The 14,755-nt window shown below is 38.2% G+C and overlaps 1 protein-coding gene across 3 annotated transcripts in view; it reads left to right on the plus strand.

Moving 5' to 3' along the window:
• Window positions 1–1,728: 1,728 nt before the first annotated feature.
• The window catches only part of PIP5K1B (phosphatidylinositol-4-phosphate 5-kinase type 1 beta), a 91,605-nt gene continuing 78,578 nt past the window's right edge, over window positions 1,729–14,755 (plus strand). The window contains exons 1-2 of one of the 3 annotated variants that reach the window (XM_054178466.1): window positions 1,729–1,812; window positions 2,392–2,460. In XM_054178466.1, coding sequence (XP_054034441.1) covers window positions 2,392–2,460 — 69 coding nt within the window. In that variant the 5' untranslated portion in view covers window positions 1,729–1,812. Of the gene's footprint in view, window positions 1,813–2,391; window positions 2,461–14,755 lie in introns of those variants that run through there. The other 2 variants (XM_054178467.1, XM_054178468.1) reach the window with 2 other exon arrangements.

A 14,755-nucleotide genomic window follows, 5' to 3' on the forward strand; every position in this document is an offset into this window, starting at 1 on the left:
CATCTTGTAGCGATAGTCATGAGTATCTGTGCAGAATGACTTGGGGGGTGGAGTGGCTGGTGGTTTTACCCAGGGATCAGTAGATAAAACAGTCTTCCTCCTACTGCTGATTAAAATTATATTTCTTTTCTTACAGAAGATATCTTAACAGAAGTTCTTGATGTCTGTATTTACATATTGATAGAGCTGCAAACATGTGTCAGAATTAATGTTAAACTTATGAATATAGGTAGGTTAGCTAAAGTACATTCCGGTGTAAAAGCTACCAAACCCAAGCTGTTGTCTTTATGTAGGAGTTTGATGTGTAAGATGACACTAATACATGTCCAAGTAAAGGAATTTTGATTAAAATACATTAATTGCGTGAAGGCTACAGCAAATGTGGCTGTTACTGGTATGTAGCAGTAGAAGACTGCTTTCTAAGAAGGCATTGTTTTCTCAGAATGCCCAGGTTTCCATTTGTTGTCTTGGGTGCAGTTAATAGCCTGCTTCTCAAAAGGGTGGTTGTAGCCAGGAAGGAGTTGGTCTCTTCTCCCAGGCAACCAGCACCAGAACAAGGGGACACAGTCTCAAGCTGTGCCAGGGGAGGTTTAGACTCAAGGTGAGGAGGAAACTCTTCACCGAGCGAGTTGTTCATCATTGGAATGGGCTGCCCAGAGAGGTGGTGGAGTCACCGTCCCTGGAGATGTTCAAGAGGAGATTGGATGTGGCACTTGGTGCCATGGTCTAGTCATGAGGTCTGTGGAGACAGGTTGGACTCGATGATCCTCAAGGTCTCTTCCAACCTCAGTGATACTGTGATACCGTATTGCATACTTTCCAGACTACTGGAAAACTAAATATGGTTAATGAAGTTCTGGGAATATTTTTTTGTAATCGGTATTCAAGTATGCACAAGGTGCATTGAAATAAAATGAGATCTGTATTCTCTTCCAGTGTGGTTGAGAAATTAATTTGAAGAATAGCTTTACTGATGCAGCTTAAAACAGGTGTGGAAGATGGGAGGGAGAGTTCATTGTAAAGAGGTATTACGTAGTACTTGACTATGTAATGTTTTCTCATATGTTTAGTCAAGCTGTTTTAACAATGAAAGAGCTCACCTCTGGAAGACTACTCACAGAAGTTATGCTGGTAGTAACTACCATTATGGAAAACTTCCAAACTAAGTTTATTTGTTACCTACAACTACTCAGTTTGCAGTCCTCCAAACTGCCATTCCACTTGCTTTTTTTTTTTTTTTGCTTTGGTGGAATTAAATTACAGACTGTTCAAAGTGAATGGGGTTTATAAGTATTTGTCTTTTGAAGTCCTCATGGAGAAAGATGTATAATTACACTACACTCCGGCGCATGTGTGTCTACTGCTCTACATAAATATTCTATTGTAGGGTTGCTGGTGTTGGATGATGGGTTGGATGTGATGATCTTAAAGGTCTCTTCCAACCTGGTTTATTCTACTCTACTTTACTCTGCTCTACTCTACTCTACTCTATTCTGTATCTTGGACAAGGGAAAATCAGACTGCACAGCTTTTATCCTACGTAATACTGTTAGTTCCTTTAAATGACCTATTAGTAACCAAGTTATTTGAGATAATTCATGAAAAGTGCCACTTGTAGATGGTTTCTTACTTTGGCTGAAGAATAGTGGAAAAAAGAAATCTAAAGCTGTTTTGTGAGATGTAAATATGTGATGGGATATTGATAACAGCTTTTTTTTTTTTTTTAATAGGTTCTGATAAACATTAATCACACCAGTGAATGGCTTGATCTCTGCTGTCAGCTCCAGATGACTTTTCCTGTTGTTCATAAGGGTACGTATGCTTCCAATGGGAACGCTGGCAAAATCTAGAATGATTTTAAGACATATTTTTGCTGCAGCTTTTTGTTTTACTCACTTTGGCAGTCTCATGTGGAGTGTCTTGTTCAGGTGATCTCTAATTTATTGGTTTATTCTTGATGTAGCCTTGCTTTACAGCTATAATAATATGCGATGTTAAATACCGCCTTGCTCCTCTGAGGAGATACAGCAAAGGCCTTGGACCTCTGAGACATGCCACTGGCTCACAAGCTTCATAGTTTGGCCCATCATTGTACTTTCCTATATCAGGCTGCAGAACAAGATTTCACTGCATGGTCTTCCTGTAGACCTGCATAATGCTTTGCAGAAGGAGAAACAGAGGATCATGTAAATTCAGTTATGTGCTGGGCATAGTCACGGTGCAGTGCTGCCCTTTTAGTCTTCCTGGACAATCCTAGATATGACACAGTCCATGGCAACTCACTGTTCCTATAAAAAGTTTGAATTTAGCAAAAAGTTGACAGCAAACTGTATACTGTTCTCTGAATATTTTCAAAAGCAATTTATTTATTACTTAAACTTCTGCTGTTAGATGTCGTCTGTTACTGAAAATGGTGATGTAGCTGTTGGAAAGCCAAATGAAGAGAAAACATATAAAAAGGTAAGTAAGCCTTACAGCCTTTTCATAGCATATTTTTCCCTTCATGTTAGAAATTCATACCTGCTGTAAGTGAAATATATTTCCAAACTGACTAAATACAAGAACAAACAAAACACATTCCATGCATTTTTGAAGGTATTTTATTCCTCTCTGAAATCTGGTAGAAAAAGACCTTTCTACTTACTGCAGGCTGTCTATTTGAAAACTTGTTCAGTTTAAAGTATACACTTTTGCTAGATTGACTGAAATTCTTTGCACTTAGCAACAGATATACCTCTGGGCATAAGTGCCCAAATCCTTTGAATGATTTTTGTGATGTGTTTGGACTGCAAACCTACCTTACCAGCTCCACAGTGCTTTGGCAAACAATACATTTTTTGTTTGCTTTCTTTTTATAAAAAAAGGAAGTGTCACTTAAGAGAAGTTGTGTTTAAGATAGGACTATGCATCAATGGCGGCAGCATAGGGCTATTCAGGTGTGTCAACTGTAGCTGATTTTATTTGGCTTGATTTTGGTTTTTTGTCACTGACTGTACGGAACCAGCATTATTTAGCACTGTTGAGAAGTTTGATAAAATAAGAGAAGTATAACCAAATTGTTAGCTGCTGGATTTGATTTTTTGTTTGGTTGGTTGTTTGGGGTTTTTTTGTTTGTTTAGCTTTGGGGTTTTTTTGTTGGTGGTTTTTGTTTTGGTTTGTTCTAGTTTTTAGTTTGTTTGGTTTTTGACAGATCACCTCAAGGGAGTGGTGGTTTTTTTTCTTAATTTCTGTAATCAAACACAGAGGTCCCCACGCCACTACAGCATATATCATGGATTGGTGTTTTTCATTTCTGATTGTTGCCTACAGCACTGCTGCTGAAGTCAAGGAGGACAATAAACTGTTTCATTTCCCACTCCTTTTGTAGGCAGCAACATTTTCATTACCTTGAGTGGCTTAGCATTCCAGATAACTTGCTCAGAAATGAAAGGAAATAATGTTTGAGAAAATGATTTTTTTGTCTTCTTTTAGATATAGGTTATGTCCTGTCTCCCAGGTTATTACATTAAAATGTTGAAGTCTAAATTGTTCTTAACATTAATAAGGGAAAGGAAGAAATGTTTATTGCCTGAGGTGGACACTTCTGCAGTTTTATATTGTTCAACTAGGCAAATCCCCATGGTCCCACCACAGACAATTTCCCGTTCCCCTCAGGCATCCTACATGCTTTTCTCTGTTCCTGTTCAGCTCTAAATTCACAGTATTCCAGAGGAAGCCTTGTAAAAATTTCTCACCATGCCATAAAATCTTCTGTGTATTTACCGGAAACTACTGTGTTGAAGTCTTGTTTCCAGTTAAGACCCACCTGTCTTTTATTGCTCACACCACTTTCCTTCCCACTTTTATTACAGATCTCTAGGTATATTTACATTTACAGTTCTCTAGTCATGTGTTGTTGCACTCTGTTTGGCTGGAAAATACTTGCAGTTCTGTCCTGTGACTTCCTGTGCCATTTCTGCTAGAAATCTGGCTGGGGAAGTGTTTGTTTCCTCAGCTGTGGTCTTTTCAGTTACTTGGGCAGTTCCTCTTTCCATCTGCCACTGCTCTTGATTGCAATGGAAGCACTTAGGCTAGATACTTGTGTAGTTCTGCTCATTCTTGTTGCTCAGAGGTCTCACTACTACCAGGAGACAATAATAAAGAATAAGATGCTTGTGCCATTAAGCTTACAAAACAAAGAACAGTACCTTGGCTTGAATTGTGGCAATTCTGGTTTTACTCTGCTCTGCTTTAACCTCTGATATATAGCACAAGGGCAACAGTTTAACTGCTGTTAAGATGGGACTGTGTAAATCCATAAAGGACTATGTGGCATGGTGCTCATGGTACTGATGCCTATTTTGACTTACAATATTCTCATCAGCTGTCTGCTCCCCTGAAAAGGCCTGACAGACAAAGAAGTTGGATCATGAGATGAGGGCATGGAGTTTCAATAGAGTAGTATAGTTGGAAGTAGAATGAGTAATTAGCATGTGTTCAGAAACACAGACATTAGAAACATTTTGTAATTTTGGTAATATTGGTGTGAGTAATTCAAGGGATTCTAGTGATAATTCTGAGAGATAGTCATCCTGAAGTGTGATAACAATTTCAGCTTGAACCCCAGATAAAGGCTCACACTCACAAAGCACAGAAATTAATGATGGCATTGTGACGTTGTCTCCTGGTGTGGGGACAATGATTCCACATGAAGATTCTGTAACAGTAACTCAGTCAAGAGTAGTGTTTTGGACTTAATTTCAAAATCTTCCATGGTCTCGTTATCTTCTCACAGAGCAAAACGCCAGGGTGCCTCTTTAGGCTTCGCCCAGTAATTGCAAAGGGGCATGCTGATTTAGGATCTGCAGTCACTTTGTGGGCAAAAACTATGTCATGCTCAGATGGAATATTTACAATGTCCAAAATGAAATCTTCAGGTGTAAGGGATGTACTGATACTGCCATGCTGAAATGTTGTATTTTCCTTGCATGGACTGGGGGTTAGTGAGTGCAAACCTTAATCTAATCTAAAAACTAAAATAAACTTTTTTTTTAAACAGTTTTGTATTTTGCTTAATTATATCATGTGCCATTCATCTTTCACAACAGCATGCAAGGACTATGTGCAGCTTTAGTAATATATAAAAAATACTACATACAAACAGGAAACATGCATGGCAAATGTCTGCTTTGTGATGTAAACTCCAATGGCCCATGAGAGAAAATTAAATAAATGTCTTGGCTTTAGAGGTATTTTCCCTGTGCCAGATCCAATGAGAAAGAAAGCTAACTAATCAGCATATATTAAGTAATGTTAATACCCCTTATTAAGAACTGTAAATCATCTCATAAAAGAAACTGGGGGGGGAGGAGGGGCAAAATTAGAGAAGATAATTGCAGATACTTTATTTTTAAAAAGTCAATCTGGTTTATGCAATTGGTGGGGGGGAAGGAGATTAGTATTTTCTCGAGGACAGCATCTCTAGCTTCATCCAGCATAAAGCTTTTGTGCTGCGTTACACCCATTCTGGGGCAGGGCGGTGAGAGCCCTGCTTCCCCAGGGGACAAAAGAAACCTGATCCAGGTGAACAGAGAGGGACTTGGTTTCCTCCTCCCAGGAGGAGGGGTCCCCTGGGTTGAAGGTGGTCTATTCCACTCCCCCTTCCTGTCCAGCAAGCCTATAAAAAGGAAGATGCTGTGGCCATTTGCTGTTTTTGCTCCTGCCTTACCTGTTCAAAAGGACCAACAGCTGCTGCTAGCCTCCTGGTTCTGCCACGTGGTCAGGTCTGGTCTTCTCCCTGCCACATCCACGCTTCCCTAAAAGACTGAAATCCACATATATCAAGGGAGATACAAGGCCATCCAAATTTGGTTTTTTATATTTTCCTATTCATCCTTATTCCTTACCCTTGTACATTCTCCCTGTTACTGTTTGTGGTAGGTTGAGAGAGGGCCTATCTCTCCCTCCCCCACAGAGAAAGAAACTGCAGCTAACTCAGTCGGAGAAGCAAGCTATATTTACAAGCATATATGGAATGCAGGTTATACAGGTTACAGTATATGTACAGTATTTTACTACATATATATATATATATATATATATATACAGAAATATACAGCAAAGAAAACAACACAACAAAATTCCCTCCTCGAGAGGAGGGTTTCCCTCCCTGTAACCCCCTCTCTCTCCCCCTACCTCCCTTTTTTCCCAAAAAGGGGTTAGAGAGAGAAAGAAAGGCAGTTATTAGGGAAAAGAGATGTTATTAGCCTTCAAAAGCACATGTAGGCATTAGTTTTGCTTATCTCAAGGTCAGCTCCAGCTAGTTTGCTGAGAAGCAGACAGGCTGAGAAGCAGAACAGGCTGGAATGGCAGAACAGGCTGAAACTCCGAAAAAAAATCCAACTGCCCTAAAACTTAAAGTTCCATTCTGCCCATCTACCAATGAAATTCTTTTAGAATATCATGTTTTCATTTTGATACAAAAACATACAGCCAGAGTGTTCCCAACACTGTCTCTTTCTTAAAGGCACAGCCTCAAATGGTCACACTGTTATAGATATATTTTGTTTAAATATTTACTTCTCCTACTTCCAAACTGAATCCAGATTATCTTTTTGGTAGATTTACCTCCTTTTCTTTTTCCCCTACCCCCTTTTGTTTTTACTTTCTCTCTTTTTTCCTTATCAGGGAAAAGGAGGGGTCGGGAGGCAGTGCAGGAACTCTCAGTTTTCTACTATCTCAGCTCTTAAACTCTAGTTAAGGCTCACACCACTACAGCTTTCCAGCATAATAAATAGCCTGCAGGCCTATCAGTTGCATTTCTGGGACTTCAGATTCTTCCAACATTTTCCTTACAGTCTTATTCAGCTGAGCTAAAACAGAAGTAGGTAACATCTTTATCTGAATTAATTATATCTTCCTTTCTTAAATTTCCTACAATAGTTAAGGTTTAGCCCACTTCCCTGGCAGAAGAATATCTAACTTGCCAGCTGCATGAATGTAAACACCTTGGAGCTCCAAGGAAGTGTCTTAACATTACCTCAGCCTTGGGCAAGGCCTTGCACAAGTATTGCTCTAACATCCTTTGTGATAACTAGAGCAAGACAGTGGCACTTTTTCTATTCCAAATAATGCTTCTTCATTCAGGTCTTTTACTTTCTCATGGGTTTTTTAACTTTCAGTTTTTCTGCCACTACAGTCTGACACAAATACTATTCTGGCTTCTCATCATTCAGTAATATTATTTACTCAAAGTTCTGGAGAAACAATAGAACAGAACTTTGTGTTTTGTTGTTTTGTTTCATTTTCTTCTTTTGAAATCCACAGCCTTTCCTTGCATGCTCTTTCTTTAAGGTGGTGTAAATTAAGGTGGATCTATTGGACTATTGAGCAGCAGTAATTTTCTGCAAGTGTTGTGATCTCTGAAACTCCTGGGTTTAATCTCTATCTGTAAATTTCAAGAAGCTGCTAAGTTACCAGTACGAATATCACCTTAAAAAAATTCAGTCACTCTAATCAAAGAATTTAATTTATGAAAGAGGAACTTCAAAGATTTAGTCAGTGGTTGGGGGGAGGGGGCACAGTGTGTAAGGAGAAAGGCTGTCATTGTTTATTCAATTTCACACTTGAAGATCCTAAGCAAAGTAGCCTGGCAAAAAGATGCAGTCACCAGACTGTATCTTCTCTTGGGTATCCATCAGTCTTGTCACTGAAATATGGAGTATGCAATAGCCATTTGTTTTCATTTCCTCATGATACTTCGCAGACTTTATTGTGAGAAGTTGCTGACACATATGCAGCTTTTGCTATCAATCACATAGTTGTTCTGAAGTCTGCTTCCTGACAAAACTGGTTTCAGCAGCATCATGGTGCTTGATACTAGGATGGTGGCAGGAATGGGGTGCAGACAGGTCTGTCAAAGCACATTAAGTTTGTAGAAGAAAATTACACCAGAAAACAAAGCAGATATATAGAGAGCACTTGTCAAAACCTGCTACTAGGTTACAAAAATCTCTACTTAATCTGAAAGTTCTATTCAATTAGACTGTATCTTGTTACTATGTATCTTGAGGCTCTTCTGCGTGGTGTATTACATGCAGTTTTGAACAGGTAATGTAAATTGGTGTTTGTAAGCTTGAGTAACTTTGCCCAGGAGCAAAAGGAATTTGCCTGAAGAAAGGACACCAGCTACTTATTGTTAGAGCTCACAAACATGTAGCAGCAGAATTGCTGCATCACTTTTGGCACTCTCTCATGCCTCTGTCTAATGTCTGCATGTAAACACTAAAACACTACTGCAGTTTTTGCTGCATTGAGACCTTTGTTTTCAATGGCAGACTCTTGTGTACTGTGCCCATCTGTAAAGACACTGGAATTGCCATCTTTAGTGGCTTTGTCTTAAGCAATATCTTCTACCAGACACACTGGTCTTACATTCTTTTTCTCAGAGAAATAGAAGGGCTAAAGAACTTTTACTCATGACTTCTGAACCTTTGGCATAAATGTTTTGAAATGGATGAAAACTTCATTTAAAGCTGTAGATTCACCTGAATACAATTTTGGAAAATTAACGGAGGCTCAGATTCAGCTTGGAGCAGAAAACCATTCTATTAGCAGTTGAGCAGGAGGAAAATAATGTGTGGGTGCCTTCACTGTTTCATGGGAGAGAATCCCCATGAAGCTGTTAACAATATTTTTAAAACTAGAAGAAGCTATTTTCACCAACTTTGAGCACTAATTGTATAAGGAGAGAAAACAAAAAAAAAAGTTACAATATAATCAGTTGCACACACTTAATGGTATAGCATTTGTGCTCATATTCAGCAAAATATGCTAGAAAGCAATAAGGCCTACTGTTTATACTTTAATAGCAAGGCAATTGTTAGGTATAGTAAAGAGCAGACAACACTAAATAGAGCAGTTATACAACCGTGTCATCAGTTTGTTCTGAGGCATTGTTCTAGGGTGCAAAGAAAAAGAATGGTAAAAGAACAGGGCATAGACCAACATAATGCCAACTTTCTGAATGAAAAGACATACCCTGAACATTTCTGCACTTTGCTGCAAGTCTTTATTGGCCTATCAGACATTTCTAATTACATCTGTGTTGTAAAAATAAACACCTGTCTTTCTGGTTATTTTGAGTTATAGATTGCCTTATTATAAGGAAAAACATTAGGTAGAGTTTTCACTTGGAAGTTGCAGCTGCTTCTTGCAAAGCACACCAGTAGCACTAAGGTTATTTCGTTCTGTAGGAAGAAAGAGCAAATTAGTTGTAGCTATTCAGCTATTCACACAATTCCAGACTCCCATGCCCTTCCCTGACAACCACAACAGAAAATCCAGAGATGAGGATGGTGGGCAGAAGTTCAGTTTCAAGAACTGTGATGTGCAGCACCTGGGCAAATATTTGATTTAAACCCAGTATGAACTGAAGGGAAAGTGAAGGACTGTTGTGGCTGTAGTGATGCCACGTTTACAAACTGTGAAGAAACAATAAAACTACTTCAGTCAGTGGGATTTTCTAGTAACTATTTTTATGCCCCTGTTTGTGATTTATTGTAAAAGGAAATGGATAGATCAAATATGGTGGCTGAAGAGAGTGTTATGAGATGGCAGAGCCACCTCCAGAAGCTTTAGCAGAAGCAGCTGCAAGATATGTTGTCAAATGGATTGTATGTACAGCAGGCATTCAGACAAGAGCTTTAGTGTAGAAGCAACAGAGCAGACAATAACTACACACATGTGTTGAATCTAATTGCAATGTCCTGATGTTCAAAGAAGCTCTTTTTAAATGTTGCTTGAAGAAGGCATACTGGTTTTCAACAAACATTTTCCAGAGGAGATTTGACATAAGAGTTTCCACAGTTTATGGAGGCTTAGTATCTTTTCAGGAGTCTGGAAAAAAGTAAGCTGTGCTTGCATGGGAATGGTAGTCTGTATGGATTCCTGGTACTTGTGGTAACTATAACTGAAGAACAAATCCCTATTTGCTGTCGAAAATTCCCATCTGGCTTGGCAGGATGAACCATCTTGACCAAGTGAGACCTTGTGGGCTTCATATTCTTTTTTTAAACTTCACTGAGAATGCTGCCTGAAAGAGGTAAGTGATTGTACACCAGTCTAGTTTGTTAAGTCCCACCAATCAGCAGAGTGGGCTGGTGAGATAAATGAGATGTTTCTCCACAGGCTGTAGCAGAAATAACGAACTAATAGCAGCCACACTGTAGGAAGCATGGCTGCAAAGCTGTGTTAATCAGTGGTGGCTTCTGCTCGTATGCCTTTTTCTGCCTTTCTCTTACATAGAAGTGTGAAAACTGGGTGTCTCTCTCATTTCATAAGGCAGATTATAAACTCTTTGAATGACAGCAGTACAGATGGTGAAAGAAAGCAAACAACATCTTACCTTCCAGAGTGATAATAAGGTAGAGCTGCTGAGGCAGAGTTCGTTTTTTGTCTTAATAGCTTTATAGCACCTGCAATAAGGCAGATGTCTTCTGAAAGAATCACCATCTTTGCCCCAGAAATTTCATAGGCCAAACTTCAGCTGCAGTAAAATGAGTTGTAAAAAGGGAGAACAGAGGACAAAGTTTACATCAACACAGTCTGAAATAATGTCTCTAGGATGTCTACTTTTAAGGAAGGCAACAGTATAGAGTTACATTTTCCACAAACTGCTTGTGGGAAATGCACAAAAACTTAGCAAAGAACAAGTGGAAGTTAAAAGAAGAATGGGAAAATAACTTTGTGAATGAAAGTAGAGAGGAACTTTTTAAAAATGAAACCTGCATCCTGAACAGTTCCTTTCTGCTCATAGAGAGACTTATTTCCTCTCAAATTATTTGTTTTCTATCACTAATAACCCCATGCAGATATGGAGAAAATATATTAAATTTATTAAAACAAAACAAAACAAAAAAACAACTAAGCTGTTTACTATCTTTTGTCTTAGTGTACTATGTACTTAGAACCAATCCTTTAGTTGATTTTGCTAATCATTTACAACCTTCACACCCTAATAGAAACAATTACTGAGCAATTTTTAATATATTTTCTGGAACTGTAGTGCCTATTTTTCTGTCATCCCTGGCTCATTGTTTTGGGTAAAGGACAGACTTTTGGAGTCCTTTTTAATAGCCTCTCTCAAATTACATAGTTATTAAATAGCTGCAGTCCTGTTGATTTTTTTAAAATTATTTTTATTTTTAAATCTGAATGTTAAATACCTCTACATACATTATGTGTCTCAGTAACACCTTTTTTAATGAAAATAATATATTTGAATTTTACAGAACTGTCCTGAAAGTGATTATCTTTTGGAAAAGCAGCATTAAAATCCTACTTAGTAGATGTGTGGGTTCATGTACATACTTAATACCTGATTTGAAAGGATTTAAGTTCTCAGTTATTTGGGTCCTTTCAAACAGGCAAGAAAAAGAAAAAAAGAAAAAGAAAAGAAAAAGAAAAAAATATGTTAAAATAATACTAAAAAAAAAGGCTAGCATGCCCCTCTTCCTTCATAGTCTTCTTGGACAGGAAGGAAGAGATGAACAGACCAACTCAGATCTGGGGGACCCCTCCTCCTGGAAGAGAGAAGCCAAATCCACCTGGATCAGATTTCTTTTGTCCCCTGGGGGAAGAAGGGCTCTCACAATGCCCCCCCCACCAGCCCCTTTCCACCCCCCCCACCCCCGCCCCATGTGGGTGTAACCCAGCGCACAGCAGCATCAGAAGTGAAGATCAGTGTAAGTCAGTTAGGCCTTAGCTGGTCTGAAGGCAACAAGATAGTGTGCCTACATCCATCCAAGTTTTTGCTGTTATATGTTGTCAAGGATCACAGATCTTTCCCTGCACATTAGGATCTACAGCTTTAATGCAAATAAAAGGAAGTTTGGTCTGAAGCTGACAACCTTTCTATAGATTTCCAGTTTTGTTGTCAGTAATACGCTATTTATCAAAAGGAGGATGGCAAAACTTCTACTTTGTTGTGCCCCTTTATGTAGCTAAGACAGTTGCTATCACAGTGTGCACCATTTGCTACAAATCCAGTGAATTTTACAGGTTAAAATTCATCAGCTGAAGTTGTTTATCCTGATGGTTAGTGTGGTGGGTTGAAGTTTCCCCCCAGCATTAACTTTTGAGCCAGACCAACTCAGTTAGAACAAATGAGGCTGAATTTACAAGCAAAAAGGACTCTCTACAATGGAATGCAATGATTATGTACAAAATACACAATATTTACAATGTTACACAGATATTTACAATTAGCAAACAACACAAACCCCCCCTGGTCAAAAAGAGACCAGGGGAGCTGTTCCACTGCCCCTCCAAATTTCCCCCACACCCCTGTACCAGAGAGAGAGAGAAGAGCTGGGAGAAAGCAGTGTTAGTTCATATCTCAAGGTCAGCCAGAAGCAATGTTATTAGTAGAACAGAACAGAACAGAATTAACCAGGTTGGAAAAGACCTTCAAGATCTCCCAGGCAAAGCAGAGCAGCCAAGATCAGAGAACAAATGAAAAGAAATGGGAATGGAAGTGAAATGTGAAGAATTGTTACGATACAGCTCCTTTTACCCCAAACATTTATCCAATGAATTTGTTTAGAATAATCTTTTGTTTTCCCTTTTATACTCAATAATGAATTATTTATATTTTTCTACTTTTCTGCTCAAAATCTGCAACTAATTTTTAAAGGCATAGCCTAAAACTTCCACAGTTAATATTTTATTTCATCAGAAAGTGTTGACAGCAGGTTAAATACCATCATTGTATGTTGTCAGCTCTGCATTTACAGCTGATACATGGACTCAGGACCATATTCTGAGCCTCTGCAAGAGGCAAATAGGAAGGAAAAATTATATCAGTCTCTAAAAGAGCAAACTTGTAGCACAGATAATTGAAGAGTTTTATTGCTTGCTCTACAGCAAGAGAGTATTCAAGAAGAATTGAAAGAAATAAGGGGCTTAGGTTTGAAACTGGATTTTGCTGCCTTCATGCACATTAAAAGAAGTCCCTGAGTAAGGAAAAACGCATGAGAGTTCAATTATTTAATGTGCATTTGCAGATTGCAAAAAACTTTAGTAGCAAGAAAGTGGATTGATCAAGAAAATTTCTTCTAGGGCTTAAGAAACAGATTTTTTTAATCTCTTCCTCAGATTTCATTCTTAATCACAAACTAATAATAAAAAAGTTAGACCAAGACAACTGTTTGTATTGAGACAAATTCCAAGGTTTGTTTTGTGTTGTTTTGTCATTTTAAAGCTTGTGAAAACACAACCTTGTTATTTGCTAGGGGGATATTGACTAGCCAGTCTTTCTTTGACTTAACTTTAACAGTGGTTCACAGTTTATTTCAGGCTGGCAATTGCCTTTAGCATGCTGTACTGCTGTGGATTTGTTTTGAAACAGTTGTTAAAGTGTCCTGAGTTATTTCATAATATTGTTTTTCTGTTAAACCTGTTGCTATGAGTCCTACAAAAATTATGGGTAATTACTAAAGGCACTCTTGAATAGGAATGGAAATTAACAAGAAATTAACCTTGTAGGTCTGCATCATACTAGCAGACAGACTTACATTCTGCCCTTCAGAGACTCTCCTTTGAATTTTCAGAAATCCTACAGAAATTGTTCATGAGCTTGCAATATGACCTAGTGTCCTATTGAAATTACATTTCTAGGTTACCTGCCTTGTGGCCATTAGTGGGATTTTGTTGTTGTTGTTGTTGTTTTTGTTTTGCCTTTTTTTTGTTATTTTGCTTGGGATTTTTGGAATGACTAATCCTTTCTCAGTAATAAAATACAATACTGTGCTGTCTTCTACTTTTTCAGACATATACCCTTGATGTGGAAGTAATCATCCAGCTATGAAGCAGAAAATCTGTTTTTTTGTATATTGGCTTCATCAAAATTACATAATTACTGCTTTTGATGGACATTAATCATTCATGAATAGAGGCCTTTCACTAAAACAAAAATGTGAATCTTCTTATGACCAAAGCCAAATCTTTTTAATAGTTTGAAATAGCAGCCTAAGAATGGTGGTGTTGTTTCTTCCCACCAATCTGCCTGTTCTAAACTGTTATGTAAGCACAAGTTCTGCTTGGTGTGCAGTCTTAATTTTTTAGGAGCTACACATCCCTGTTTCTTTCTAAAAATAAGCAGTCATTCTAGCACATGCTGTTCAGAGAACTGTAGCAAGAGTAGTTTTGTGTACTTGAATCCTTTCTTATGTAATTTCCACTCCTGAAATGTTTTTGTTCAAGTGATGAAGCAGTTCTGACCACAAAACCTCTGATGTTCTTTGTTTCTACTGATGTAGTCTCTTACTTGTTCATTGGATGAGAGATAAAACCCGAGAGTAGGCACAAAGTGATATCTTCAAATTCATGAAAGTACAGGATGCCAAGGGAAGATTCTTCCTTTTATACAGCCTTTTTTCACTTCCCAATGTTTGTTGGTTTTCCTTTTTTTTTTTTCTAACTCCTTCCATCTTTTCTTAAGAACTTTGCTCAACTATTTTTTTTATTTTGACTCAGTTTCACCTTTTTCTTTTCCAATCCATCCAGCAGGTTTGCCTACCCCGTGTGAGAAAGTTTCAGAGATGGTTTCGATTTATTCACATAAAGCAATTTATGTATCCATCACAATTTGATACTGTCCTTCTGAACTCTGCTCTGCCCTGCAAGCCTGATTTGTGGAATTAAGTTGTTTGGCCCTATGTGCATAGATTATTAAACAGAGATCTTTATTTCTTCTCACTTTGATTTCTCCCCACAA

Source organism: Dryobates pubescens, chromosome Z (assembly GCF_014839835.1).
Source record: "Dryobates pubescens isolate bDryPub1 chromosome Z, bDryPub1.pri, whole genome shotgun sequence".
Taxonomy (NCBI): Eukaryota; Metazoa; Chordata; class Aves; order Piciformes; family Picidae; genus Dryobates; species Dryobates pubescens.